Here is a 24,397-nt window from a genome sequence, read left to right as displayed (position 1 = left end):
GAGGCCCATGAAATAAATGTCTGAAGAATTCCGTCAAGTGAAAGGGGTTACTATACTTAGTGGAGTATGGTGTTAGCATAAAATAGTGCATAATTTTATCCAGAAACTCAGCTTTGTGCTATAATCACATTCTAATCTTTTCATCTTTTAAATCTTGAAACTAAGATATTAATATGTAATTAATTCTAAAAAAAAATTCTAGAAAGCCTAAACTGAGGACTCTGAGATACCATTTTGGCCAGCTCTTGCTGACGATAGCATGAAGATATAGCAGCATTGAATTAAGTAGTAGTTCAATACTAGGGCAGAATATATATTCTGTAAAGTAACTGTTTCTCCAAATGCGTTGGTTAAAGGTATTTTAACAAAAACTTAAAAAAAAAAAAAAAAAAAAGTTTATTTTAGATGAAACTTTCTCATTTTTTCCATTAGCTCATTCAATCACTTTTCTTACCAGTTACTTCATCTCTGGATGTTAAGATTCATGGTTAGGGCCTAATTGTGGTATTTACAGAGAAATTGCCTGATAATGGATTCAGACATCTGATAAATAAGATGAGCTAGCCTAATTTTTCGTGTGACTGTATTGTATAATATACCTTTCTGACTTCACAGTTAAATTTTAACAACACAGGAGCTTCTGTTAAGTTGAAATGATACCCTCTTTAAATAGTAAATGGTCATTCTAACTTTTTGCAAAAAGTTTTACAATCCTTTGTTAGAGGATTGGATATAGTTCTAAAAATGTGTAGGTTTGGTTAATAATTTCTGAAGAGCATGCTTTCTAAAAATCTTTGCTGCTGTCATTAATCTTAATGCTGTTGTTTTTGCTGCATGCACATACTTTTCCTCCTTTTTTTTTTTAAACTGAATTTTAGAATAGGGGAGAAAGACACTTGCACATAGGACGCAGGTTTGTGTTAATTGGCAAGAAGTGGACTTGAAGAGGTGATTTTTTTTTTTCCTAATTTTGTGTGTGTGTTAATACACTGCCTTTCTGCTGTACATGGTTGAGTTTTAGTTTTGCATTCCGTGAAGCTTGTGCTGTGTAGTCTGACTGGAGTCCAATATCATGTGTTTGTATTCATTTTTTCGAGGTGTATTACTGGAGGCGAGGTGTACTTGTGTTGTTTTTTGTCAGCCAGATTACTTGCTGAAATGTGCATAACACTAAGCGCTGCATATTTTATTCTCTTTTGTTCTAGGTGGTGTGGGTAGACAAATAGAAGGAGTTGCTGTCTGCTAGTGTTATTTAGTAAGACTTGCAGAAGAGCTTCTCTGCTTCGCATAGCTGTGAAAGATGGCCTGTGTGTTTTATACTGGCGTTTTCTTTTCCTTGTTTTCTTTAATCTAGGTTTTGATTATGACATGCCATGTTGCGTTGACTGTTTTGAGATATGAATATTTATCCCTGTCAAACATTAATCTTTTGGTGTTTGATGAGTGCCATCTTGCAATCCAGGACCATCCATATTGTGAAATTATGAAGGTAGGTTTCCATTGTGTGACTATTGGAACAATTGGTTAAGGAGCGTGAGTGAGGAGGAAGGGACAGATAATTGGGAAATGCTTAAGCCAGCTTTGCTGAGAGAAACATCTATGGAACTATATGTTAGCGTGTTCTGGAACTGAGAATTTACTGCAGTGAATTAACATTCAGTGACGTTATGAGATAGAAAAACAGTGTATTTACCATGTTTTACAGTGATGATTGTAGAAAAATATGACATTAACAGAAAAGAGATGCCAAATTTATGGACTTAGGCAATTTTCAAAATTCACTGGTAAAATATTTGAGAGAAACTAGTAGAGTTTGGAAATGGGATGTACTAATTATTTTTTTTATTATTCTAAAAATACTGTTTTCTAAATATGTTTTGTAAGGCTTTTTCTCTCGTGGTTTTTTTTATTGTTTCTCTATTGCTGTTTAATATTCTTCAGTTTTCCAGCTTCATTCCCAGTCAGTTGAATAGAAAATATCAATTGAGAGTTTGATTCCTTGTCCAGAACCTGCTACTGAAATACTAGTTTTCAACTAAGTATATAGATCTGCAATTCACTAGCTTGATGGTAAGCTTGCAGAATGGCAGCAGGTATCTATACTAAGACATTTAGTTCTAATTTATTTCACAGATCTGTGAAGATTGTCCATCATGTCCTCGAATCCTGGGATTAACAGCTTCCATTTTAAATGGGAAATGTGATCCTACTGAACTAGAGGAGAAGATTCAGAAACTGGAGAAAATCTTAAAGAGCAATGCTGAAACTGCAACTGATTTGGTGGTCTTGGACAGGTATGTTTTAGTATAATTGTGGCTGTTAAATTGATACCTGTGTATTTCATTTTGGATATATCGGAGAAAGAATCCACTAAAAATATTTCCTCGCAAGCCCCATGAAAGTTTGTGTGTATGTAATGCCATTACTTGTACTAGGGGTCGGGAAAGAAGATATAAACTATTAAACTGTTTTGAGTAACTAGCATTGAAGTATAGCTTTTCTTAAGGTTTTAAGTATGTAAGCTGGCTGGCCTTGGAATCTTCAGAGCTTTTATGTAGTCTTAAAAAAACCTGGAAAGTTCACATTCCACATCACATTGTTGAACTTTTTGTAAGACAGACTGTCTTATGTTTAAAGAGTAACAGGTCCATTTCCAGTATATGCCATAATCTTACTCTCTAATTTAGAAAAATGTTGCAGCACCTACAATAAAAGATATCCCTAATACCTAAAAGCTGTTTTTTTTTTTTTAAATGAGTAGCCTGTGTTTAGAGGCTAATGAAAGACATAAGGGGACAAGAGGAGGCAGTTAAAACAATACTGAAATACCGCAAAAATGGGCTTTTTCCCCTGTGTTACTATAGAATGTAGCATGCTGTGAATATTGTTTAAAATAAATAAAAATGGTGATAATGTGACTGTTTGCTGTAGAGGAAAAATTCACATGGAGTGATTAATATGTTGTATATTTTCTTACACCACCTGGACTGCATTGTGTGAACTTCATTTTAGACAAAGTCAAAGATGATTGTTCTTGTGTTCTAGAACAGTTCTTTTCTTTAAAATACTTTTTTTAAAAAACGTGTGGGAACCATTTGCTTTTAAGAATTTTTCTCATAGCTCTGTCATTTAAGACCAGTCACTTGTGTAAGTGTAAATATGCATGTTTGCAGACTTTATATTACATCTATTGTTTGGCATCTCAAAAGACCACTTTCTGGAGCACCATCACTTGCTTCCCTCATTGGGAGGGAAACGTACTTGAGTGCTCTTCTTATTGCCCCTACTGTTTGCTGTATAATGTTGACAAGCTAAAAATAACTGACTTTCCAAAGCTGTATTTGACTTTATCTTTGCCCTCAATTAAGATATACTTCTCAGCCATGTGAGATTGTTGTGGACTGTGGACCATATACTGACAAAAGTGGGTTGTATGGAAGACTATTAAAGGAATTGGATGAAGCACTTACTTTTCTAAATGACTGTAACATATCTGTGCATTCAAAAGAGAGAGATTCTACATTAATTTCAAAGCAGGTAAGGACTTCAAGCTATATGTAAAACCTGGGGAATTGAAATCTTCACCATTGTTTTTCTTTGCAGCATATGTTATGTTAGTGAAATTTTTTTTAAGCCAGCCAACCTGGAGTATCGGGGGGGTGGGGGGGGGGAACCCCAACTTCTAACTTTTTTTTTTTCCACTAATGATGCTGGTCTTTTCATAAATCTGAGTGGAGCTTGAATGTCAACCATTTGATTCCTAGATAGGAACTTCATCTGATTTGAGAATCTTGTGTTCCTATTTGCTTAAGGCAGTAAAATAAACCTGCACTATTATGTTGTGGGTCCTTATTTCTGAAGTCAAGAATTTGACGTCTTCATGACCTCCAGTGGTAATTGAATAATTCAGTGCAGAAGAGGAAATAGTACCTCAGGAAGTATTCAGAGAAGTTATACCTAGTTACATTACCAGATGATGAAGTAAGAATTGAGACAGAAATTCCAGCTATAGCTCTGTGGTTTCCACAATTTATTTTAATCAGAAGACTATTAGACTAGTGCCAATAAGCGCTTCCACACCACCTCGCTGGAATGAAATCTTGAACCTCGTGGTTGGCCCTATGTTTCTTGTACGATGGAGGTTGTCACGTGGGATGACAAAATAGAATCCAGAGCATTACAGCCTATTAAGCATGGATCTGTCACACTTGGGGTCCGGGCGTCATCTTTATGTTCTTGGACTCTGCAGTTTGAAATTCCCTCCTGAGGTATAACTATGTAGATGCATAAGTGGTTTATTATTGTTGTTGTTTGTTTTTTAACAAGAAGTCAGTAATGAGTCATATTTCTTAAGAGAATCAGTGAAGAAGCTGGAGAATATATTTCTCTCTTCCACGAAAATTATTCTGATTTCTTTTAGCGTTCTTGGAAACCTAGCACTCTGGCACTGGCCATAGAAAAGATTATTAGTTCCAGAGAGAAGGCTGACTTGTAAGGCAGCCTATTTTTCTACCTTTCAGTATAGCACAATTGTATGGGAAGGGGAGTCCTGGGTTACCTTTGTGTTAAGCTTAAAATGCAATAGGGTAGTGATCAATCCCCAGGACTTAAGTTGTCCATAAGTGGATCAGCTTCTATGCTGCTAATGTGTGTACCAATTCTGTGCTTGTTCTCTGGTCCAGTGGCTCTCCAAGAAGATGGAGGCACCCATATTTAGGAAAAAGGAATTAGTTTTCCACTTAGGGTGCTCTTTGTCTTGGCTATGGAGAGAGCCTAAGCTCTATGTGCAGTTACAATTGGTTTCGATAAATTCTGCCCTTAATTAGGTCTTGCAGCTGACAAACTTTGAGGAAGATATTGTAGAGACTGTGGTGATAACCTATTGTATACTTCCTCACCGAAGGGAACAAGAAGAGAAATTAATAAAGCCCCTGAAAACTATATTATCCTGACTATTTTGTGATACTTCTGTTGTAACACTACAGCCAGGTCGTGAGTCTTTTGAATAGTAGTATCCTTGTACTCTGTTTCTGGATTTTCCTATTGTGATGTTTGACTACTTGGGATCGGGAGGGGCTTTCCATCGGATAACGTCTTGGTACTCGAATTCCTAATTTCTTGCTCTGTAAAGTGTATAGTTTCCTCTTTCAGTTTTTCGTATATGCACCCACACCCTTAATTTTTTTCATTTGAGAGGTTAGACTTGCTAAGATTGACCAAAGGCTACTGTGCAACTTCCTAGCTAGATACTTTTGAAACATTGACAAGTATCAATAACAAATAGCAAAGTAAAAACATCTATTAAACAGTTATTGTTATCGGAATTGTTATTAGTTTCAGTGTAATGACAGGGGATTGTATTTTCTGCTATGTTTATCTAGTTGCCTCTTGAAATATTCTGATTTTTAGCATAAATATCTTGAGGTAAATTTCAAATGACAATTCCATCAGAGTGCGAAATAGTAATTAAAGTTGCTTTTGTTGAGATACAGGGGTGTACAAAGTTCAAATTTTAGTTGTTAATGATTTAGGAACAAGAAACCCAAAGTTTTGCTTCAGTAGACCCTGGGAACTTGTGCTTCTCATGAATGATTAAAAACTGACTTCTAAATGTCTTTTATTAATAAAACAGTCGTCATAACGCTTATGAAGATTGTGCTACCTGAAAAATGAGATCTCAGTCTAAAGTGAATAGTAAATATATATATATATATATACATACACTCTTTGAACTGATATTTGAATTCATTTGTTGTAGATACTGTCAGACTGTCGAGCTGTATTGGTTGTTCTGGGACCCTGGTGTGCAGATAAGGTAGCTGGTATGATGGTGAGAGAGCTACAGAAGTATATCAAACATGAACAAGAGGAGCTGCACAGGAAATTTTTATTGTTTACAGACACTTTCCTAAGGAAAATACATGCACTCTGTGAAGAGCACTTCTCACCTGCCTCACTTGACCTGAAATTTGTAACCCCAAAAGTAATAAAGCTGCTTGAAATCTTGCGCAAATATAAACCATATGAACGGCAGCAGTTTGAAAGTGTTGAATGGTATAACAATAGGAATCAGGATAATTACGTATCTTGGAGTGATTCTGAAGATGATGATGAAGATGAAGAAATTGAGGAGAAAGAGAAGCCAGAGACTAATTTCCCATCTCCTTTTACTAATATTTTATGTGGAATTATTTTTGTGGAAAGAAGATACACAGCAGTTGTCCTAAATAGGTAAGTCTTCTCTATTTAAAAATTTACTTTTTAAAAAAGGTCACACTCGACAGCCAGCACATGAATGTTAATGCATATTTCAGAACTCTGTTTAAAAGTTGGTTTAGGAGATCATATTGAATCTACATAAAGAAAAAATGATAAAAAGTAAACTATTCAAGCTATGTGCATATGGGGTGGGTGGGAAGAGCATGTGTATTTTTGAAAATTGTACTCAACAGCTGATTTTCGGTCCTTGGTTTTGTAATTTGATTTCTTTTCAAGGCAAAATGTAAAATGTTCTACTTGACTTGTAGAATAGACGTACACTGATTTTATTTTTTTTCTTAATCAGTCTTTAAATTCATATTTGTGATGGATTTGTGATACTGGAATTTTTTTTAAACTTGAGTGCAATACTTCTGAAAGTTTTACCTATACCTTCCTAAATGACAGTATTGAATGATCCAGGTTTTAAGAAAATCAGATTTATGTTGCACAAATATCTCTTTAAGATTTACCAGTACTACTTTAACAGTTGATATTTATAAAACACCTGTTCAGTATTACACTGAGTGAAACATTAAGCACTTCTTACAGTCTCCACCAAGAAAAATACAATCCCTGGAATATATGCCAAGATACACTTTGCAGTACTTGATTCTTTATCAGATTTTTTTTTTCTTCCTGAATGTGATCTGTTAGCTATATGCTCCTTTTTAAATTGTTAAATGCTATTTGCCACAAACCGTGAATGACACATTTGATTTATTCACATATCATTTTTGGGAGGATGGTGGTTTTTTTGGTTTTTGATAATGTGCTATATAATGTCCTTTGTGATTTGTTTATTGCATTCCAAATAGTTCTTGACCTTAGTTTCAACAGATTGCAAAGGAAAGCACAGAAGTCTTTAAGGTATTTTAAGTTCCCACAAATGTCATTAAAATCAGTGACTAGATAAAAGGGAGAGGCTTCAATTGCCTTCCAATCAGAGTAAGGGGAGAACTTGGCATTTTGCATTCTGTTTGGCAGTAGCTAGCACAGTGCCATTGTCTTCTGTGCTGCACAGCACAGTGGGAAGCAGTTTGAATTACTGTTAGAGGAATGTGGAAGTAGGCTGTTGTGTGCATATGAGGAGGACCTGGTGATAATGAGATGAATGTGCCATGAGGCAAGTGGAAGAGTGGTTCTGGGATGACTGTAGAGACGTGTAGGGGAATGCAGTCTTTTTGTATGACCCCTTTTATTGGCTTTGCTGCTCGTAAGCCTGTTACAATTGAGAAATCCCAGATTCTGTCCATGCTGGAAGCAGATCGACTAAGGATGCTACAACATAAGCAATTACTTCAGTTGCACAAATTATACTTCAAAATCCATAAATGCCTAGATCTAGGCTCAATGCACTTTGTAAGCAGTTCTTTTAGCTTGTCTGTGAAATCAAAGCATTGCAGAATCTAGCTTTTTTCTGTTCGTATAACCTAAAGAAAAATGTGGGGGAATAAAGTGAGAGCATGAATGATCCTAACCTCTGTTTAGTGCTCCTTGTTGAAGACTTTGATTAAATCCACCAGTTGTAGGTATATTTGAGTTAGTTTAAAACAAACAAAAAAACTTACTAAGTGGGCTGAGATCACTTTTTAGAAAAACAGTTCAACAATATTTTTGTCATTAATATACCTGAACAGCATGTGTATTTTAAAACGTAATTTTTCTTCTTCTTAACCTAGAAATTTAACACTTCATACTGAGGAAGTGTATTTTTTGAGGGCCCAGTTAGAAGATATTTTCTGCAAATGCTGGCTGACTGACATTAGCAGAAAGGAGATTAACTTACAGATGTCTTGAATAGGGTCTTGAACAACTGGAAACCTTAGAGTAATATCTTGGTTTAAAAATATCTTTGCTTTTAACTATGTTTTTTTCATGATAGGTCTAAAATGTTTGTGATGCATGCACACACATGCTGCATACGTATGCATTCTATCTTTTATTGTCCTTACAGAAATTTTCACTATAAACTAGTATTTTCAGAAAACACAAAGACCAGTTTATTTACATGTTGTCAAAATATTTAATTACCATGCCTCTATTTTTTTTAAATGTAGGTCTTAGCAAGCAAAATATTTCTCATTTTCTGTGTTGTGACTTACAAAGTACTGTTTTTTTTTTTTTTTTTTTTTTTAAAGGTTGATAAAAGAAGCTGGCAAACAAGATCCAGAACTGGCTTATATCAGCAGTAATTTTATAACTGGACATGGCATTGGCAAGAATCAGCCTCGTAACAAGCAGATGGAAGTAGAATTTAGGAAACAGGAAGAGGTAACTTTAGTAAAAATCATTGAAACTAGCAGTACCTTCAGAAACTTCGTTTACAGGCAAAGTCTGGGCATAGCCATTGGAAGTTCAGAAAAAGTACCCTTGCTTTAACAAATATGCATACTTATGATAGGGATGTTTTTCATAATAATTTCTCTAACCAGCTGTTATTGTTACGCCATATTGCACTAATGGATAGAAATTAAAACAATTCGTAAAATCATGCTTTTGTCTTGTCATATCAATCATGTAACTCTTTTCTCTATTGGGTTAATAGTGACACAGTAATACTGTACAGAAAATCATATGTGTTTTTAGGCAACCATGCATGTTTAGGCAAGTTTTTAGAATGTCTGATCCATTCTGTTTTTTATTAAGCTGTTAATGAATTGCATGATGCAAACAGGTGCTAGATTAATCTCTTAAATCTCTCTTGATTACTTTTGCAGGTTCTTAGAAAATTTCGAGCACATGAGACCAACTTACTTATTGCTACTAGTATTGTAGAAGAGGGTGTTGACATACCAAAATGCAACTTGGTGGTGCGTTTTGATTTACCCACAGAATACCGCTCCTATGTGCAGTCAAAAGGAAGAGCTAGAGCACCAATTTCCAATTACATCATGTTAGCAGATACGGACAAAATCAAAAGTTTTGAGGAAGATCTTAAGACATATAAAGCAATTGAGAAGGTATGAAGTTGAAAGAATCTGCCTGGTTTTATTTATTTTTTATCATAGCTTTTTCCTAAAACAAACATACAAAAAAACCTTTTCATTTGTTTTTTTCTTAAAATGTTAAGATCTTGAGAAACAAATGCTCAAAATCTGTTGATACCAGTGAAACTGAAACTGAACCCATTGTTGATGATGATGATGTATTTCCACCGTATGTTTTGAGGCCAGATGAGAACAGTCCAAGAGTTACGATTAACACTGCTATTGGACACATAAATAGGTAGGAGGCGTGTTCACTTTTTCCTTTTCCTTCATGTCGCTGAATAAAAAATTTGAGTCGACCTCTCAACGTGGTAGCATAGGCTGGGGTACAGTATATGCTTCCTCTTAGAAATCTTGACGGAATCTTCTGTCCTCAAGAGAATTATCACAGTGATTTGAAAGGGATAGTTCGTATTGTGGGGTTTTTTTATCCTATGAAGGTTCTAGATCTGATGATAAATTTAGTGATATGGATTCCTGTTTAGTTAAAAGCTGCCTTGAAAGCATTGAACTTCAAAATAGGTAGTAAGATTTTGTTGCTCTTGATAAGTTAGCTTTGGGGGAAAAAAAAAAAAAATTGCATGGCTTGTTACAACTAAAGTGAATATTAGAATTGGAAGATTTCACATTTGTAATAGCAAACTGTTGTCTTGCTTAAAAACAAAATAAAAACATAGTGAGTAAACTGAATGTATTTTGGGCTATTTTGGGGTGCGAAACAGTTTATCATCATTGATCTGAGTAGTAGCATAGAATGTGTCTTCAGCAAATTTTGCATTTGACACCAAGCTTGTTGGGGGAGCAGTTGCTATGATGGAGGGCAGGGCTGCCATTCCGACCTTGTCAAGCTGAGGAAATGGGTCAACAGTAAACTCTGGAGATTGAAGAAAGACAAATGTGAAGTCTGGCAGCTGGGATTGAATAGCCCTGTGCATCACTACAGGCTTGGAACCAGCTGGCTTGAGACCAACTTTGTAGAAAAGGACTTGGAGTTAGCTGAAGATGAGTCAGCAGTGTGGTCTTGCAGTAAGGAAGGAAAACTGCTCTTGTTAATTTAGTCCGGTATAGCCACCAGGATGAAAATTATTCCCCTCTGCTCAGCACTCATGAGGCTGCATCTAGTATATGGTATCCAGTTTGGGGCTCTGTCAGGACAGAAGGAGTACTGACAAACTGGAGATAGTCTAGCTGACTCACTCTAGGAGGCTAGAGCACATGATGTATGAAGAGTAGCTGAGGGACAAGGTTTGTTCCGCCTGGAGAAGAGATAGCTAAGGGTGATCTAATTGCCATCCTAAGAAGCTTCTACCTTTGTCTTCTGTAGCTTAAGAGATGCACAGTGAAAAGGACAGATATGCACAGTGGAAAGGACAGGAGGCAACAGGTGCAAGTTGTAGCTAGGGAAATTCCAGTCGGTAAATGTTATTCCTTATAATTAGTGAGTAGTTAAGCACTGAAACAGGTTCCCTGAGAGGGTATGGAACTTGCATCCTTAAAAATATTCAGAACTTGATTGGGTAAAGCCTTAAGTGACCTCATCCGACTTTGAAGTTAACCCTGCTTTGCGTAGGAGGTTGGGCTCCAAGGGTCCATTCCGACTCAATTATTCTGTTTATTATTCTGTTTCATTAAATAGTAGTGTTTGGAAATTGAAGCCCAAAATCTTCTATAGTTTTTACAGCAGTGAGGCAAAATTCTTTGTGTAATATCTTCAGATGACAACATGCAGGTATTGACGATTTGAAAAATATCTTGTCAACAGGTACTGCGCTAGATTACCAAGCGATCCATTTACTCACCTAGCTCCCAAGTGTAAAACCCGAGAACTACCTGATCATACGTTTTACTCTACTCTCTACCTGCCAATCAACTCACCTCTTCGAGCCTCAATTGTTGTAGGTATTTGGGGAAGGAAAAGCATGGAAATAAGTGAATATATTTGTATAGATGGGCATGTACCTTTTCTAGAACTCAGGGGGTTTTTTTATTGTTGTAAATGAAGATTGCACGATTTTTCTTTTCCTGCATTGTGCTTTGTAACTGTTTTCAGATCATTGTTTTTTCTGCTGTAGTCTGTTTTCCAACAGCTACCGTTTATTCCAAAGGCATAAATATTTAGGTTTCTTGCCCATTTATGAGTTGCAAGAGTGTGCTTTATTGTTCTGTGGTCAAGATGATGCTGAATTGAAAAACTTGTAATTGTGGTTTTCATGGAAAAGCAATGTTAAGCAGAGTATCTCTTAAAAATATTATACCTGCAGTTTTGCAGAGTTTTGCTATATAATATGTATGTTTATGTTAATTTAAACTGTTTATGTAACATGTAATAAGTAATGTACTATTCAACCAAAACTTTTAAGCAAAATTTAAATGTTTATAGGGTCCTCCAATGAGTTGTGCAAGACTGGCTGAGAGAGTTGTAGCTCTTATTTGCTGTGAAAAACTGCACAAAATTGGTAAGAATTTGAAAAGCAAGGTCTCTTTGGTAAGGAACTATTTGTATTTGAGAAACTGAAGATTATTTGGAAGCTATGGATACCCATATGCTTTTATTTTAACCATTAGAAGTTCCTAATCTCCTCTTTTTCCTCACCATGTTTTGTCATGTGATCATGTAATTAATAATTTAGCATATACCTTTATAAATGTGTAGCGTCAAGTTTGCCAGTGAAATAGTGTCATTGAACGCATATGGCGTTAAACAGTGAATGCAATTTTCATTTAAAAACAAACAGATTTTGATGTTGAATGTACTTAACATAAAGAAGAAAAAAATCATTTTCTCTAGCAGGTCTTGATTATAGATTGTGAGCTATATACATTGGCACCAAAAAATAACTTTTTTGAAGTGAGCTGTAGCAAAGAAAATTATAAAATATACAGCACAATTTATTGTGTTCTCTACTGCATCATAAGTTGTGGCCTAAAAATAGGACATTCCAGGATTATTTCAACTGTCTTGTCTCTAATAAAAATACTAGAGCATATTCTTTATTGTGGACTGTTTTTAAGAGTATTCCAGATTATTATGAATGCCTTGAAGCAGTACAGAGGTATATGTACATCTTTAAGCAAATAAAATTGGAAGACTATCTGGTGAATTAAACCTTTTGATCATTGGATTCATACCAATAAACATATCCAGGAATAATGCTGTGGTGACTCAACTCAGGGCTGAGAGTGCACATTCAACAGTAGTATTGCCCTTTTCAGAAAGATAGAGAAATATAATTGTTTCCTTTTTCTTGGAGTAACTCTTTGAGTCATTCTAATGAAGTATTTCAGTTGCTGGCTGGTTTTTATTGGCACAAGGAGTTGATTTGTCTTTGATATTGTCATCGTAGAATTCAATTTTTAAATGATATTTCTGAGAGAATTCTACTGTCAGTTATTTTTGCTTGAAAAAAATTCAACTTTGGAAAAAGTATAATGAAGTTAAAATAATCTATTGCAACTCTTATTTACGAAGCCTTGCTTCTGTAAGCCTGTTTAAAAGAAACAAAAAATTTAGACTTGTTTTCCTGAAATATTTTATCTGCTGCATAATATTTGAAGGGAGCAAGATTTGATTGTTCCTAATGCTATTTCTATTTACTCTTTCATAATAATCAGGTGAACTGGATGATCATTTGATGCCAGTTGGGAAAGAAACGGTTAAGTATGAGGAGGAGCTTGATTTACATGATGAGGAAGAAACAAGTGTTCCAGGAAGGCCAGGCTCTACAAAACGAAGACAGTGTTATCCTAAAGCTGTTAGTATCATTTAGCGCTGTCCATATCTCCAATCTAATACTTTATGTACTAACAAGAAGACAAAATTGCTAACTCTTAGTCTTATCTGATGAGTAATCCTGAGGACCAATTTTCTATTTCAGTCAAAATATTTGCAGTGTTAACTGTATGGAAACTTACACTGTTTCCTGAATGAGCTTATAGGAGCACGTTTTCCTAATACCTGTATATCAAAGAATTGGGTGATTCTTCTTAAGATGATGAGCAACAAGTGTGGGAGTGAGAAGTTGTGTAGACCTGCAAAGTGAAACAAACTTTGAAATAAAGGAAAGCATGCTTTTTATAAAGCTTGTTGACTGTATTTTTCTAGTTGTGTAGTTTTTTTCTCCCAGCTATAGCAGCAAAAATAACGTCCCGTGCTAGTAATCCATCAAAAGCTTCAGCTTTCTGGTAAATATACTACAGTAAAGAAAGAACTACTAGCTTTTTAGGGAAATAAATTATAAGCTTGATGGAGGTGTCCTGGGTTCAAAGTTATCTACCAGGCCTTCAATGCAGAATTTGCACCTTTACTCACTTTTTTTTTTTTTTTTTTTTTTTAAGATGCTTGGTTTAGTTTGGTCACTGCACTGATCAAATGAAAGGTTTCAGAATTTTTGGTTGGACCCTTATAATATCAAATATACTTTTACTATTTTTACTTTTTAAATAAAAGTTCTAAACATTACACTGAATGCTCTAAGGGGATTACGTAATAACGCAGAGCTATAAAAAGAATATTAAGTAATTTATCCATATACCTGTTACAAACTATTATAGTTGTGTTAGTGACTAAAAAGTCCAATACAACACCTATTAGTAGGAGAATGTGAGAGAAACTGCAGAGTAGCATGTTTGTTAGAGTATTTTGTAACTGTTAGGAACCCCCTTCTTCCCCTGCAGTTGTCTTTGCCTAAGAGTCTCTGAATGGGACAGGTAACTCCTTCGGAGTAAGTTGTGGGATATTCTTTGCATATTTCACAAAGAATGTCCTAGATGCAGCCTTAGGTCACATCTAGGAATGTCACTTATGCTCCCAGTAGTAGCTTATGGTGTTGGGTTGTACATTTATAGGCAGCCTCACTTATGGTGATAGCCCTTAAGTAAATACATTCTTGACATCTTCCACATGTTTCAATTTTTCAGTACTTTAACTGGCTATTAGAAAAGTCTAAGTATACTGTAGCATCATAAAGAATATTACAGAAGGAAGGATAGGTGTGAAAACCTTTCTCTTGCAAGACATCAAACTTACCAGTCTGAATATTTGCAAGGTGTTTCTTGGTGCTTCTTGTCAGCAACTACTGATTTTTGGAATGGGGACCACTCTTAAAATGGACAGTTATAGTATCTCTCATTCAGAGGAGTTGATTTGTTGAGTGATGCGTCATTCTTTCTTTCTTTTTTTTCCTACAGAATTCAAGAATATTTTTTGCTTGTTTTTTCTCAACTTCTCACATCTGGAAAAGAAATTTTGGCAAATGTTTAAGGTCGCCAAGATCCTCTTGGGCTTAGTATAGTTATTAAACTTATGAGTAATTTTCCATTAAGCCAAGACCAGTTTTGCTACAATATAACTCTTAAAATCCAGGGCTGTATGTACTGCAGCTAATTTCTAGATAAACAAAAGAATCATTTTTGAGGCCTACAAAGTAATGAACTCCTACTAAACATGAACTGCAGTTTCTTAAGAACTGTGACAAACATGAGCTGCAAAATTAATGTTTTAAATTGGCCTCATGGCTGCTCAAATCTACTTGAGTACTCAAATCTACAAGCTAGAATTAAAAAAAAAAAAATGTCAGTGTAGTGCAGTGCCTGGGCAACAAGGGCAGTGTGTGTGTTTACCCCAGTATGTGAAAATCTTTCTTCCAGTAAAGCTATTCCCAAATGTGGAAAACTGTCTGTGTTAATGGATCTGGAAATTATAATTCAGCCAAATCTATATGAAAAATGAATTTGTGTGTGGGTTTTTTTTTTTTTAAATGCCTGGGTTTTTTTGCCCACCTCCTCTGCTGAGGTCCAAAGAGCTTGGACATAAATAGGTACTTCAGAGTTACTAGCAAAATGTGGAAACTGGCATCAAAACTTCAGTTGTGTTGATGGTGAAGTTATATCTGTTCTACTGTTAGACCTGGGTTTTTAACACGGCGTGAATGCAGTGGTGGAAGTTGACTCTGCAAACAGGAGGTTCATGGAGCACTGCACTTTCTTTAATGCTACTATTCAGTCATATCTCATAACTGCCAAGCCAGGCTAGGCTACTGACCAAATATTTTTTTACTTAAGTCTGTTAATTTTCTTATTCTTCCTTTTTTAGCACCACCTTTCTTAATAAACATATGAAAGCTTGTTCAAGGAATAGCATTTAGTTGCATTTTGCTGATTTAGTCCTGTTAATTTTTTTCTTTTTGATTTTATTTTATTTTTGTGTCTTATTTTTTTTAGATTCCAGAATGTTTGAGGGATAGTTATCCCAAACCTGATCAGCCTTGTTACCTGTATGTAATAGGAATGGTGTTAACTACTCCTCTACCTGATGAGCTCAACTTCAGGAGGCGAAAGCTGTACCCTCCTGAAGATACAACAAGATGTTTTGGAATATTGACAGCCAAACCTATACCTCAGGTGATGAGCTAGCTCCTTTCCGTATTCTATATGCCTTATAACTTGTGATTCTCCTCACTCCCTTCCCTGTCACCTTGTTGCCCCAAACTGAAGGGCTGGAAATGACCATATCATGATAAGTGCTGTTTATATCAAGTAACTGCCATAAAATGAGTGATAATATCTAGTCTGATCACTGTTTTATTTTATTTCTCTAGTAATGGAAAAAGCTGTCCTGTTTGTCCTGAGCTTTTGTTCTCATTTTATTTTCTATTCTTTTGCAGTGGCACATTCAAAACATTCCTTCTTTTTTGTGTGAGGTATGATAGGAGTGGGGTTTCAGCTGCAGAGATTGCCTGCAGCACTACTTTATGCATGTGAAAACCACTGTAATAAATTCTCTCAGCATTCCCAATCTGCAGCAGCAGCAAAAGTTGACTGTGTTAGTCAAAACTGGTGCAATGCCCTAAAAGGTAGTCATCTCTGGGAGGGGTTCAATGTGATCAGAGTGCAAATTAAATCATCTTGTAACTTGTGCTCTTACCTGAAGTGCATACTTTCTGTTTCCATCTTGATTTAGAAATCTTTTGTGCCAAGGGTAGTGAATTCCTAGTTAATTAGTTGCGAGGAAGCTATGTTGTGGACTGTCTATAACAGGCCGAATCTAAGCACGTGGTTGGCATTCCTGTTACTAAAGATGAGAAGCTTTCAGAGGAAGCATAAGAGAAATAAATACTGAAAATAACCTCAGCCATTGCTACCAAAAACAGCGCACACTGTTAGAAGTTCCTCGCATCAGAAGTCTCCAGGAAAGTTCAGTTACTCTGAAAAAATGGGGAAATCTGGGAGCAAAGTTTTGAAAGAGATCTTAGGGATGTTGCTCCAAAGACCTAAAAATGTTCAGCCTGATAAGACTGTGCCCGTAATCTTACAAATCCATACCAAAGTTGCCTTTTGATTTCATGTCTTCACCTGAATCATAAGAAATATGGTAATACTTTTACCATAAAGTAGTTTGTAATTAACATTTTAATCAAAGTTGTGATGAAGGAAGCAAATGCTTTCATATGTTGGCAGATACTGTGAAAACACTTTATACCAATTGGATTTTTCTGAATTTTTTTATTTTTTTATTTTATTTTTTGCCAGAGAATCCTTCACCTGATAGTCAAAATAAGTATTATCTATTTAAAGACTTGCAGAGATCTAGAATATCACTGTGTAAGACTTTCTTGTCATCTTTTATGAAAGTTCTATAATGTAAATAAAATTGTTAGTTTTCTGTATCAGTTTCATTTTCATGTATGGATCTTCTCAGAAGTGTCAAGAGAAATCTTTCCTATGGGGATGGGAAACCACTTACTTCAGTGCAAAATTAGGTGATATTTGCAGATTTACCTGGATGTTATATAGTGAAAAAGTGAAGAAGCAGTAACATACTGAAAGCCAACTTTATTTTCAGACTGGATCTTTGCATGCTTATTTTGGAAGCCACTTCACAAGACAGATGCTTGGGAGACAGATTTCCATAACTTCTTTATACATGTACTTACACTTCACTTCAGCTGCTTTCAGAGTTATATCTTGAAATAAAAACACAGAAAGGATCCTCAGAACCATCCATGTGTAGCCATATGGAATCTAGTGATAATCAGTCAAGTCAGATATCCTGTTCCGTGATCTGCAGCAAGTCATGTTAAGATGCAGAAACAAGAGGCACTAATGGTGCTCTTTGAAGATTTCCCCTGCTCTTCCTGTTTTGCAGTTGAGTTGCAACTGAAGAATAATGTTTTACATGGCTCTGAACCAGGGAGTATTTTGATATTGGGATTTCCAGTGTTTCATGTAACAGCTGAACTTCTCTTTCTATTTCTCTCTCCTGGTCCTGCACAGCTGTGGGGGACTTGCAAATGTGTCGTGACTTCCTTGATTGACCAATGTGCAAGTCTAGATTATTTGAAATAGAGAGCTTGCTTTCCCTCCCCCCCCCCCCCCCAAATATGGAAAATAGTAGCTAAGAGTTTTAGCCATTAAAGAAATGTAATTCAACATAGAATCTTTTAGTCTAATTCCTTTTGATCTCTGGGAAAACTTTATTCCTTCATTAAATCAAATGGATCAAATATATTACAGATCGAAAGAAGAAAAAACATAAAACAGAGTGAGGTGGGGACTGGTCTTTAGTTGATACAGTGGCCAGCACAAATGGGATGATGCTGCTTGTTGTACAGTGGTATGGTGATGCAAACATAACATTTTGGTGCCTCAAGTGCCAAGGAGCATCAGAACGATGGATTAGTCAAGCTTGTGATCAAATCCCACCACCATTTTCCCAAAGAGGTAGATTTTGAAATTGTTTCCCCTTCCTGGAAGAATTACACTGCTGTTGTTGAGCAACTTTCACAGTCAAAATCAGTTCTATCTCCACTGTTCCTAAGATGACTCTTTTCCTAATCCTTTTGCTGTAATGCATGTTTCCTTGGAATGTTGCAGCATAAGGAGGATTCAGTGTTGAGAAATACCTGAAGCGTTAGCAGTACACATTCTAGTTGTGCGCTCTAGGTCGTGCTTTAACTAAAATGGGAAGAGCCTTCAGGCTTCAGAGCTGATACAAGGAAGAAGTTGAAATGCTGCACCAGCTGCTAGATATTTTAGAAAGTTTTTATTAAAAAGACGTTTTTTGTAGATGAGCCTCAGCTAAGGAAAATCTTTTGAAAGTAAGTTTTCTATTGTATGCTTGTTCTCATTTTTTCTCCCTAATGAGGGGAAAAAAACTTTCCATTTTTACTTAACTATAAAGAGAAAAGCTCTTCATGAGCTATTAAAAAGAGTCATTCTTTAAGCCTTCAAAAACTCCTATATAATTGAAGGGCACTAAAGGTCAGATTTTCTGAAAAAGCTTTTAGGAACTGTCTCTCTAATAGCTATGTCTCTTTAGCAAAGACCAATAATTCCAGATTATTAAATTACAGACATGTTTGTAGAGGTGAGCGTGGCAAGGGGCAAGTCCACGACAGCATAAGATGATGCGTCAGCACTGCTTGTTCCCATACCTAGCAGTCACTCACGTGACTGTGCAGGGAGGTAGGTAGTTAGCCAGCTAAATTGTCAGAACTTGGAGGGGGGAATGGTAGTTTTTCAGCAGTGTGGTTGGTTTGTTGCTAGTGTAGTTTCCTGATCCAGTTTGCTGTGGGGTCAGGCACGCGCTAGCTCTGACTCAAAGGTGAGCACAGGAAAGCGTGGCGGGAGAATGCCAACTTATGCAACTTAAGCTGTTGTGGAATGGTACCTTTAGACTAACCTCGTACTCTTTCAAGAGGCTGGGACCTTAGCAGGTTTAGCGTATGGTCTGCTTTCCCGCCATGAAAGAGGCACGAGTTAGAGCCATATGTCATGTTTCAAATGGCTGACAGGCTGCTTAATTTTCTGATATTTAAATTGATTTCAGGACTGTTTTGATAGCACAATGACAGCATTGGTCTTTGCACACTTAAATTTTCATATGTAGTGTCTGAACTAAACATTAAGTACCCTGTAGAGGAATACAGTTCTAGAATTTTCTCTCTTGATCTCATTTTTTCTTACTTAGATTCCTCATTTTCCTGTGTATACTCGCTCTGGAGAGGTTACAATATCTATTGAGCTCAAGAAATCTGGTTTTACTTTGTCTCTGCAAATGCTTGAGTTAATAACACGACTCCACCAGTACATTTTTTCACATATTCTTCGTCTTGAGAAACCTGCACTAGAGTTCAAACCCACAGAAGCTGATTCAGCCTATTGCGTTCTACCTCTTAATGTTGGTAAGAATAGCGTTTTTCAATATTTACTTTGTGTTCCCTTAGCAATAGATTTATTGATGTTTATGTTAAGTTTCAGGTGTTACCTGTGGAAATGATACCGTGTGTGGTGCTGTGAAGATTTATATTAGTTGTATTTTATTTTTTCTTCACAATTCCAAATTAATTTTAATTTACTGATGTGAGATGATATATAGTAGACTTTGGCTGACTGAACAAGGATCCAAAATCAGTATGTGAGCAAGAAGAGTTTCTTTTGACGTTTTTGGGGGATGCATGAAAACAAGTGAAATGAAAACAATCAAATGTGTACAGAATAAGAAAAAATATTGTAATGTGCAACTTGCCAGAAAAATTCAACCTGGAAAACTCTTTCCTGCATAACTGAATTATGCACTTTCTTTTTAAGTTGATGACTCCAGCACTTTGGACATTGACTTTAAGTTTATGGAAGACATTGAAAAATCTGAAGCACGTACAGGCATTCCCAGTACACAGTATACAAAAGAAATGCCATTTATTTTCAAGTTAGAAGATTACCAGGATGCAGTTATCATTCCAAGGTGAGCACTGTGTATAGCATGACCTTTAGGTATGTACGAATTATGTCTATATAAATGGTTGTCGTAAAGGGATGTCAGTGTTTACAACAGAAGAATTGCTTGTAAGAAACATTATTAAATTAGTTAGAACACCAACATATATTTTCAGGTTTGTGGTTTTTTTTTTTTAATCATCAATAGGTAATTTTATGTAGTGTGTTTTAGCCACAATGTTTAGGCCTCACAAGACTCCTTCCCTTTTTATTAGGAATATTAAAAGTTCACAGCAAAAGGTGCACAGTATTCTTTCTGGTTGTGACTTCACCACCAATAATTGGCTTGCTGAAACTAATTTTAATTTAAGAGATTAAGTGGGTGTCCTGTTCTCTGGTTACTGCTTATTCACACCAAAAACCTGCCAAAGGCATGATATTTGGTAGCTGGAAAAAAGTAGCAAGTGAAAAAGATCATTTAAGACTTCAGACTAAAACAATCTTTCTGTTGAATGGTATTTAGAGAAAAAACGTATAACATTTTATGCAATGGATATGCAAAGGCTCTCCAGAATTGGTAGGTTTTATGGAGGCTTAATTATTCTCTGTATTGTTTGATATAATTTTAAAAAAATAAATAGGTTGATTGACTTGTGCCTGTGCTCACTGCACTATAAACAATGATAGCTGCAGAATATACTTGGAAAATAAATATTAGTACTTTATGTTGGTCACATCTGTGAAAATAAATATTAGTACTTTGTGTTGGTCACATCAGTGAGGTTTTTTTTTTTTCCTCCCCCTTCTTTAAATGTCTTCCTCTCAGTACATCTCTGCAGGTGACTGCAGTGGTAAAAATGCTAGTGTACAAAAATAACGAGGGACCATCACTGTATAAGCACTGCTTCATGTGGTCAGAGCTGACACCATGGAAGCAGCTCATAGGTGGTATAAACTAGCATGGTTCCTGGATTTGGTGAAGCTATGGTATTTCACCCATCTGAAGATCTGGATGCAGTGGCTAAACTAGTGTTTCCCCTCAACCCTCCTTGCTGGGAGGAAGGGAGAGGGCAGCTGAGTACACATTCTTTCATGAAAATTCATTAGTTGCTGTCTGATAATGTTCAGGCCTGGGGGAGTTTTAACCTTGTTTTGTACATTGAGAAGTCATATCAAATTTCCAAGTACTTCTGTATTCAGTAAACATAACAACAATGGAAATACATGCTTATCCTGTTCTCTCTCACTTGGTTATTATCTCCTTGGGGGAGAAGTATGATGTGATGTCCGTGCATTGGTACAGTTCTACCTGAATTCTGATCTTTCTAAAAAATAACATGCAAATCAAATACTGAGTGCATCTCATAAGGTATTTTACACAGAGTGGTCTGTTATTTTGGTCAACTGTAGCTGCCCCCCATTTAAGGGCAGTTCTGAAATAGGTTTTTAATTTAGGGTGGTTTGCAGAACACTTGGTCTGCATGTTCGCATTCAATAAGTGCTACAAAATGCTAAGATTCTACAACAAAATTTAGACATATAGCAAAGTGATGAAAGCCAAAACTGTAGTATAACGCAGGAAGAAAAACAAGATCATGTGTATTGCCAGGTTGCTAGGTTTTTCCAGTAATGGAAGACTTGTTTGAGATTCTGAAACAATTCTAGTCAGTAGTCCATACTGTATATTGTGAGAGAGATAACGACAACAAAGTCCCTGGTGATTTCATGTAGGATGAAATTCCTTCTTGAACCCAGATCTAATAAGTAGTGTAGTGTATCAGTCAACAAATTTATACCTACAAAGTATCCGAGAGATTTTAGCCTCACTACACATACTGGACACCTGCATATATCACGTCTCTACTTGTGACTGTTCTAGCGCTTTAGAAGAACAGTTATTAGTTTAAGCAGCAACCCAGAAGCCAGGCTATGTGTCAAGGGAGAGAGAAGGGAAACTTCTTCAGAATCACGGTTTTACAGTTTTAGTGTGAGGTAGAACTCCATTTCTACTGACCCTAGTGCTTCAGGAGGCCAGGCTTTAAAAATTAAGTTTAACTGTTAAATGTTTGGAATTAAGAAATTATCATTTGCAGCATTACTTTGAAGTAGTTGTCCAAAGCTTGATTATATATTAGATTTTTGAAGACCTGAGTCTTCCATCTTATTTAAATATCTCTGCACAGGAAGTTGCATAGAGTATAGCTTGACTTTATTCTTCTTTATATTATAGCATGCAATTTACTTATTATTTGATTTAGCCAAACAAGTTGGTTTCTACAAAAAAGATCAGGTGAGTTATTTGATGGTTTAGCATCTTAACTATGTTGCAGCATCGAGAAGATGGAACAGGCTTTACTCTAAGGATATAACATATGCCAAACTATGTTTTTGTTTAGGTATCGAAATTTTGATCAGCCTCATCGATTCTACGTAGCTGATGTATACACTGATCTTACTCCACTCAGTAAATTCCCTTCCCCTGAATATGAAACTTTTGCTGAATATTATAAAACAAAGTATAATCTTGACCTGACCAATCTCAACCAGCCACTGCTGGATGTGGACCACACATCTTCAAGGTAATAATCTTACTTGCTTGACACTTGTAGTTTGACAGCAAATCGTGATTTTCTTTGTCTTGGTATAATGTGATAAAGCTGATGGCTTATGGTTCTAAAATAATTACTGAATTTTAGAGGAGGTGCTTAACTTGTGTCATAACAACTGTAATGTAAGAGTCCATTTTTTTCCAGAGGTAGCTGTGCTGTCACTTCGCAGTGTGTTAAGGATACTCAGAATGAACAGTCACTTTGGAAAGTTTACGCTATTCAAAAAATTTTTATATAATGAAATATTTTCACTTGTTCTTAGACTTAATCTTTTGACTCCTCGCCATTTGAACCAGAAGGGGAAAGCACTTCCACTAAGCAGTGCCGAGAAGAGGAAAGCAAAGTGGGAAAGCCTGCAGAATAAGCAGGTAAAATAGAAGTACTTGATTCAAGTTGTTTCTCTCTAACTATGTTCTGAAGACTACCTTTAAAAGTAAAATTCTTTTCTCACCCTTCCCCACCCCCACCCCAGATATTGGTTCCAGAGCTCTGTGCTATCCATCCTATTCCAGCATCACTGTGGAGAAAAGCAGTTTGCCTTCCCAGCATACTTTATCGCCTGCACTGCCTGTTGACAGCAGAGGAGCTAAGAGCTCAAACAGCCACTGATGCTGGTGTAGGGGTTAAATCACTTCCTGCAGATTTCAGGTGTGTATTTTTTCCAATATCTCACTTCTGATATCTCACTTTATTGAAAAACAAAGTGCAAATATGCAACTGATTGTATGAATTTAAAACTGATACCCTTTGTCTGACTCAGCTTTCAGTGAAAGATGTAATTAGAAGAGACTTGATTGTGGGTAATGTTATTCAGTTATCTATGAAGATGCTGCAGTCACTATTCCTTTCAGAAGAACATTACTTTTTTAAAAAAATATGTACGTGCATAAGAATTTTCTTCTCTTGTCATATTTTCCTTTAACAAAATCAGCATATATCTTTACAGATATCCTAACCTGGACTTTGGATGGAAAAAGTCTATTGACAGCAAATCCTTCATCTCTATTCCTAGCTCCTCTTTGGTAGAGAATGAAAATTACTGTAAGCACAGCACAATTGTAGTCCCTGAAAATGCTGCACAACAAGGTGCTAATAGAACCTCTTCTGCAGAAAAGCATGACCAAATGTCTGTGAATTACAGAACATTGCTCCATGAGTCACCCAGTAAACTCCAAATTGATGTCTCGGCAGAACTTGCGGCAATTAATGGTGTTTCTTATAATAAAAATCTTGCCAATGGCAATTGTGATTTAGTTAACAGAGACTTTTGCCAAGGAAATCAGCTGAATTACTGCAGGCAGGAAATACCTGTACAACCAACTACCTCATGTCCCATTCAGAATTTATACAGCAGTGAGAACCAGCCCAAGCCCAGCAATGAATGTACTCTACTGAGTAATAAATACCTTGATGGAAATGCTAACAGATCTACCTCAGATGGATGCCCCAAAATGGCAGTGACCACCAGTACTTCAAAAGCTCTTAATTTCTCAAAAGACAGAGTGGATTTTTTAAAGAGCCCTTCCAGTGGATACTCCTCAAAAACTCTTGGCCCCAATCCTGGTCTCATTCTTCAAGCTTTGACTCTTTCAAATGCTAGTGATGGATTTAATCTGGAGCGGCTTGAAATGCTTGGTGATTCATTTTTAAAGCATGCCATCACTACATACTTGTTTTGCACTTATCCTGATGCTCATGAGGGACGGCTATCGTATATGAGAAGCAAAAAAGTAAGTAGTAGCGATCCAGTGATATTGGGGAAAATGCTGGCCGTAACAAGCTGCATATATCAAAAATTTACATGAAGATTGAATGGCCCCAAGGTGA

General features: G+C 36.2%; 1 protein-coding gene across 7 annotated transcripts in view; it reads left to right on the top strand.

The window, feature by feature from the left end:
* Window positions 1-24,397, top strand: part of DICER1 (dicer 1, ribonuclease III) — a 67,767-nt gene that overhangs the window by 29,520 nt on the left and 13,850 nt on the right. For all 7 annotated transcript variants that reach the window (XM_068946955.1, XM_068946954.1, XM_068946956.1 and 4 more), the window contains exons 7-23: window positions 1,355-1,489; window positions 2,134-2,294; window positions 3,369-3,537; window positions 5,759-6,231; window positions 8,400-8,532; window positions 8,979-9,221; window positions 9,332-9,486; window positions 11,011-11,143; window positions 11,629-11,704; window positions 12,861-13,000; window positions 15,468-15,647; window positions 19,216-19,429; window positions 19,836-19,989; window positions 22,358-22,540; window positions 22,833-22,938; window positions 23,043-23,218; window positions 23,517-24,300. In XM_068946955.1, the coding sequence (XP_068803056.1) occupies window positions 1,355-1,489; window positions 2,134-2,294; window positions 3,369-3,537; window positions 5,759-6,231; window positions 8,400-8,532; window positions 8,979-9,221; window positions 9,332-9,486; window positions 11,011-11,143; window positions 11,629-11,704; window positions 12,861-13,000; window positions 15,468-15,647; window positions 19,216-19,429; window positions 19,836-19,989; window positions 22,358-22,540; window positions 22,833-22,938; window positions 23,043-23,218; window positions 23,517-24,300 (3,615 nt within the window). The remainder of the gene's footprint in view (window positions 1-1,354; window positions 1,490-2,133; window positions 2,295-3,368; window positions 3,538-5,758; window positions 6,232-8,399; window positions 8,533-8,978; window positions 9,222-9,331; window positions 9,487-11,010; window positions 11,144-11,628; window positions 11,705-12,860; window positions 13,001-15,467; window positions 15,648-19,215; window positions 19,430-19,835; window positions 19,990-22,357; window positions 22,541-22,832; window positions 22,939-23,042; window positions 23,219-23,516; window positions 24,301-24,397) is intronic.

The sequence above is a fragment of the Struthio camelus genome, chromosome 5, assembly GCF_040807025.1.
Source record: "Struthio camelus isolate bStrCam1 chromosome 5, bStrCam1.hap1, whole genome shotgun sequence".
Classification (NCBI taxonomy): domain Eukaryota; kingdom Metazoa; phylum Chordata; class Aves; order Struthioniformes; family Struthionidae; genus Struthio; species Struthio camelus.
Note: the sequence above shows the minus strand (reverse complement) of the source record. Positions and strands in the feature narration are given on the sequence as shown.